Source organism: Humulus lupulus, chromosome 2 (genome assembly GCF_963169125.1).
Source record: "Humulus lupulus chromosome 2, drHumLupu1.1, whole genome shotgun sequence".
In the NCBI taxonomy this organism is placed as follows: Eukaryota; Viridiplantae; Streptophyta; class Magnoliopsida; order Rosales; family Cannabaceae; genus Humulus; species Humulus lupulus.
Genome location: NC_084794.1, coordinates 132629858 through 132635601, shown reverse-complemented (window position 1 = coordinate 132635601; position 5744 = coordinate 132629858). Strand labels below are relative to the sequence as shown.

Genomic DNA, 5744 nt, shown 5'->3' with positions numbered 1-5744 from the left:
CCGCCAATAACTATAACCATTAGTTCTCAATCCAACTTACGAAATTCCTAAAGTACCCCTAGGCTCCTTCCGAGCCGGGTACAAAATCCCGTTGTGACTTCTAGATTAATTAGCTCACTAGGACCGTCTCGACACGTGCATCACAATAAAAACACCACACTCACGTGGTACAAATCACATTTATGCCCTCAACGGGCTAGAATTACCAATTTACCCCTAACATACAAACGGGGCCCACAAGCATAAATATACAACCTAATCATGCATTCTAATCACATATTCAATCAAATTCATATAATATCATGTCAATTCACTTCTTGCCCTCCAGGAATGCTTAAACAAGGTCTTAAACCTTATTAGCAACTTGGGGTGTTACAGCTACAGCACTAGTCACAGCACAACCAACCCTGTTTTCCTCTTCCTTCGATTTTCCCCGAGCCAAACCTCTCCAATACTCAACCAAACCTCAACCATACCCCAAAGTAAGCCTACCAACATCTCCAACTCACCCCAAATAACCTAACCATATGAAATTCAATCACATGCAACCCAAAATAAAGAAATCACCATAGTTGAGCTTAAAGCTCAAAACTCAGCAGAACATCAGAAATTTCAAAACTTCAAAGCTGGAACTTCTTACCTTTGATGGAGGATTTCAACCCAAGTTATCTTCCACACTCCCTTAGCTTTCACCTCCTCAAATCTACAAGCTTAATTCCCTAGAATTCCCATCAAAACTAAACTTAGAGCAATCATTTCAACATCAAAAACCAGAACTGAAAACACTTTAAAACTTACCTCAAATGGATGAACTACTCCTGCTAAATCCTCAAGCCAAATCAAGGACCCTAGCCCCAAGCTCCAGCCCAAATTCTCCCTGAGTTACAGCTCCAAATTCCTTCAAGAAATAGGGAAGAAGCCTAAACCGTGAGAGAGAGACAAGATTTCTGTTTTTCCTTCTTTCCTTTCTTTTCTTCAGACTTCTAAAGCCTTCTACATATTCCACTAAGGCATAAAGCATTATAACACTTATCTCATATTCTAAACATCAAATGACCATATTACCCTCCCAATTATAATTAAACCTTTGAATCATTCTAAGGGCAATTTGGTCACTACTCCCAATTCTCGCTAATTCCTCGAGTGTCTCTAATATTTACCGCTTACTTCCAGATACCTAACTAATTACCAATTATATTTCTCAATATCAAATAGACTCCAATATAATTCCTAAATTCCCATAAATACCTCCAGGCTTGCCCCGAGCCGGGTATAAATCCCCGCCGTGACTTTTTTGCTAAACTGCTCACTAGGATCGCCTCAAGTCACAAGCTACAAATATATCCACATAATAATGTGGTCTCAAAAATTTATCACAGATATTTACATTTATGCCCTCAACGAGCCAAAATTACGAATATGCCTTTCTAACATAATCAGGGCCTACATTCATACTAATACACATATAGTCATGCATCACAGATATCCAAATAATCATATAAACATGCTTTTAATCATTTAAATCACATATAATCCAATTATGCCCTCGCATCACACTAATCAAGGCCCTTAAGCCTTATTAGTAAATTTGGGTCGTTACACTTATCTACTTGGCTAACGTTCTGGAAAGAACATAACACTACAATGTGTAAGTAGATTATATAGTAGATTGGCAAGTCAATGTAAATCCTGTGTACTAACTAATCTTAGGACTAACTTATTTTGAACATATAATCATATTTATATTCCACAGTGATTACGTCACTATAAATATAATTAGCTATATGCTCGGGATTTAATAGAGGTTTATATTAAACAAATAATCATGAAAATAAAACATGTGAGCAAAGTGATTAACCAAGTAAAAAATGAAATCTATTTTTTATTGATAATAAAATGATTTTACAAAATAAATTGAGTTTTAATTAAGGCATAAAACCCCAACAAACTCCCACTTGCACTAATTGAGACTAATGCCTAAATTCTACTAATCCCATTTCCTTAATATTTTTATCAAGTCTTTGTAAACGAATCCGCAAGATTGTGTACAGATGCAATCTTCATAACCTTCACATCTCCTATGGCCACATATTCTCGATTTATGTAATACTTCCTTTCTATATGCTTACTCCTCCTGTGACTTCGAGGTACTTTCGAGTTGGCTGTTGTAGACTGCTTTACACTTCTCCACACTATTTCTTTAGTTGCTTCCGATGCAGCTATGTATTCAGCCTCCATGGTGGAATCCGATATCGCATACTGCTTTACGCTTCTCCATATCACAGCTCCACCCCCAAGAGTAAACACTATTATAGAAGTAGACTTATTGTCATCAACATCAATATGAAAATATGAATCGGTGTAGCCTACAAGGTTCAAAACACCACCCTTGTAGACTAACATATAATCCCTAGTCCGCCTTAAATACTTTAGAATATGCTTAACTGCTATCCAATATTTTGGTCCTGGGTTTTACTGATACCTGCTCACTACTCCCACTACATAGCAGATATATGGTCTAGTACACAACATAGCATACATCATACTTCCAACTGCAGATGCATAGGGAACTTTTCTCATTACATCTTCCTATGCAGAAGTCTGGGGAGACTGCTTCTTCGAAAGATGAATTCCATGGCGGGACAGTAGACGTCCTTTCTTGGAATTTTTCATTGAGAAACGTTCAAGCACTTTCTCAATGTAAGCTGCTTGAGATAGAGCCAAGAGTTTGTTCTTTCTATCCCTAATGATTTGGATACCTAGAACATAACTTGCTTCACCCAAATCCTTCACCTCGAAGTGAGTGCTCAGCTAATTCTTCACATCTGACAATTTATGAGTCGTTACATGTAACAAGACTTTTGGCATTGATTTTGATCAGAGAAAAGGCACTCCATTTATAAGTGGGATCACCAATGGTGAGGTTTTGAGCAGGTCCAATATGTATATCCTATCAAGCTACACCAAAAAATAAAACCCTATATCTCATTATAACAAATTTGAGATTCATATGGATATACAAAAGGTACTTGAAAATGCTTGATGCAGGATATTTTGAGCGACCTTGTCTAATGCTGCACAAGAATGGCATTTTATATTCCAACATGCCACAATCACGTCAAGGGAAATGTTTGTGAAAGATTTCTACGGTCAATTTTACGCTACTCGAATACACCCCTCCGAGGTTAACCAGCAGTCGATATAAGACAAGGAGATGATGAACCTTTATAGGTTCACACCCAAAGGTTCATGAGAGCAGCTACTCATGCCAAATGCGACAAGGGTACTTCTGGAAAATAATGAATGAGGATGCAATGGATTATGCACGAAAATGCGACAAGTGTCAATGATTTTCCAAAATTCTTCGAGTAGCATCAAATGAACTAAAACAGATGCAAAGTCCTTGGCTATTTGTTGTATGGGGCATAAACCTGATAACCTCACTACCAATGAGAAAATGGGGAATCAAGTATGCAGTTGTAGTCATCAATTATTTTACCAAGTGGACAGAAGCTGAGTCACTTGCAATCACATCTAAAAAAGTCCTTGAATTTGTGTTCAAGAATATCATCTGTCGCTATGGATTGCCAAAGAAGATTGTTTCAGATAATGGAACACAATTTGATAACGACATATTTACTAAATTATGCGAGCGACATGGAATTACTAAAAGCTTATCTTCTATTGCACATCCACAAGAAAATGGACAAGTTGAAGCTGTGAATAAAACTTTGAAAACACAATCAGAAAAATGCTCGAATAAGCTAAAGGTGCATGGCCAAAAGAACTACCTGAGATGCTTTGGATGTATAGAACAAGACATCAAGCAACAACTAGCCATATCCCATTTTTCTTAACATATGGGTATGAAGCCATGTTGCCTGTGAAACTAGATCCTCCATCACACTAGAGGCTGACATACGACCAGACCCAAAATCATTAGTTATCAAAAAAATCCCTAAACTTGATCAAGGAATGACGAGAACAAGCCCAATTATTGGTCATAGCACACCAATAGAAAGTTGCTCGTTATTTTTACTAAAGAGTAAGAGAGAAAGTTTTCCATTGGAGACTTAGTACTAAGATGAATTTTCTTAAACACTCACGAACGAGTTGCTGGAGTGCTTGGACCAAATTGGGAAGGATCTTATCAAGTTGAAGTGATTCTACAACCTGGAACATACAAACATACTTCGTTAAATGGCAACTTAATTCCTCAACAATAGAATAGAGAACACCTACGCAAGTACTATCAATGAATACCACTTTTTAAAGGGGTGGATTGTATATAAGTACATCTAATTTACAAGTTCTGAATAAGGGTTGGTCATTTTATGGCTGATCGTTAATAAGTTGTAAGACCATTTCTGGTCTCTCGTGTGCAATTTATAATTATAAAGACATGATTTATCCATTTTTTATGAGTTACTAAAAGGAACTGTGCCCAACCAATTACTGATTGCCAAATTATTGTATTTTTTACAAGTATTTTCTCTTTAGTGTGGTTTTTTTGTCGTATTACAAGATTTATTACAAGATCTATCGAACAACATATGCTCAAACAGTTTAGGTCAATGGAAAGTGTTTGGGCACCATAAAGCCCCTCAATCACTTGGGAGGCACACGAGATATAAGGCACGAGTAAAGCATATGAAAATATGTAAACACGCAAGCAAAATAAGTGAAAGCATACAAAAACAATATTTTTCAAAATATATTGTACAATATAAAGTGTTATGCTAGGTTTGGTTATACGAGTAGGTATTTTAATATATGTATTTTGTAAATATTAATATGCTAAGAAGATTATCTTCACTCCGCGAGAAAAAATTCTTGGATGTATTGGAATATTAAAAGAAAAGATGAAATCAAGCAGAAGACATGGAAGAAGGATTTTTTTGGTCAACATCTATACCAGCCTCTTCATCATCTTGAAGACCGATTGCCAAAGAAATCTCCTTGTTAGGTGAAGCAACAGGATCATTTTCTTTAGCAAACCGAGCAACACACTTTTCAAGTTCGGCCTTCCTCATAGATTTAAGAAGATAATTGAAATTTGCTTCTCGACTATGTTTCCACAACATGTAGAAGCATGTGAATGTGCCACCTTGAGTCGCTCATGGTTGCTCTGGTACTCCTACTCGAGGCTCTTGGTTTTAACCTTCTTCTTGAGGATTGGTACTGCCTTCTTCAAAGTATTGACCTCATTGATCTTTTCCTGCAACTCCTTTTCTATTTCAGTCATAACTTCCTTGTTGGCCTTAACAATATCTCTTGCCTTCTTACAAGAATCCTGGGCCTTAGCAAGATCCTTGGCCAGCTAGTTATTTTCCTCGACCATCTTGCTCATCTTTTTGTTCTCCTCATCCACACAACCATGGTTTAAAGTAAGGAAACCATGTGACCAAAAGATACAATCAACAAAAAAGAAATAAGAGTTTATTGATCAATAGGAACGACTAGAGGGGGTGTTACTTACATTGATGATTTCATTGAAGCTTTTGCCCAATACCTAGTCGGCATGATGGATTGGCAGCGCTGAAAATGCTTGCTTTCTAACTCGATTGTTACCATCTTGTTGTCCCTGCTCGTGGTCAAGCTAGCAGCTTTGAGGAGTGGGTTAAGAGAGACGCCTAAAGGGTCAACCAGATCCGATACTAAAGCATGTGCGGAGGAAGGTGGAGAAGTTGTTTCCTTGGTCAAAAGCGACACATCCTCCGTAGTCTTTTGTTGTTTTGATGGGG

General features: G+C 37.3%; 1 protein-coding gene across 1 annotated transcript; it reads left to right on the top strand.

Annotated features, from left to right (window-relative positions):
- The first annotated feature begins 3449 nt into the window (after positions 1-3449).
- LOC133814738 (uncharacterized) lies at positions 3450-3857 on the top strand. Its single transcript, XM_062247662.1, has one exon. The coding sequence runs from the start codon at positions 3450-3452 to the stop codon at positions 3855-3857; it is 408 nt and encodes a 135-aa protein (XP_062103646.1).
- Positions 3858-5744: the final 1887 nt, after the last annotated feature.

Coding starts and splice junctions, on each gene's coding strand:
- LOC133814738 (XM_062247662.1), top strand. CDS start 3,450: ATGAGAAAATGGGGAATCAAGTATGCAGTTGTAGTCATCAATTATTTT.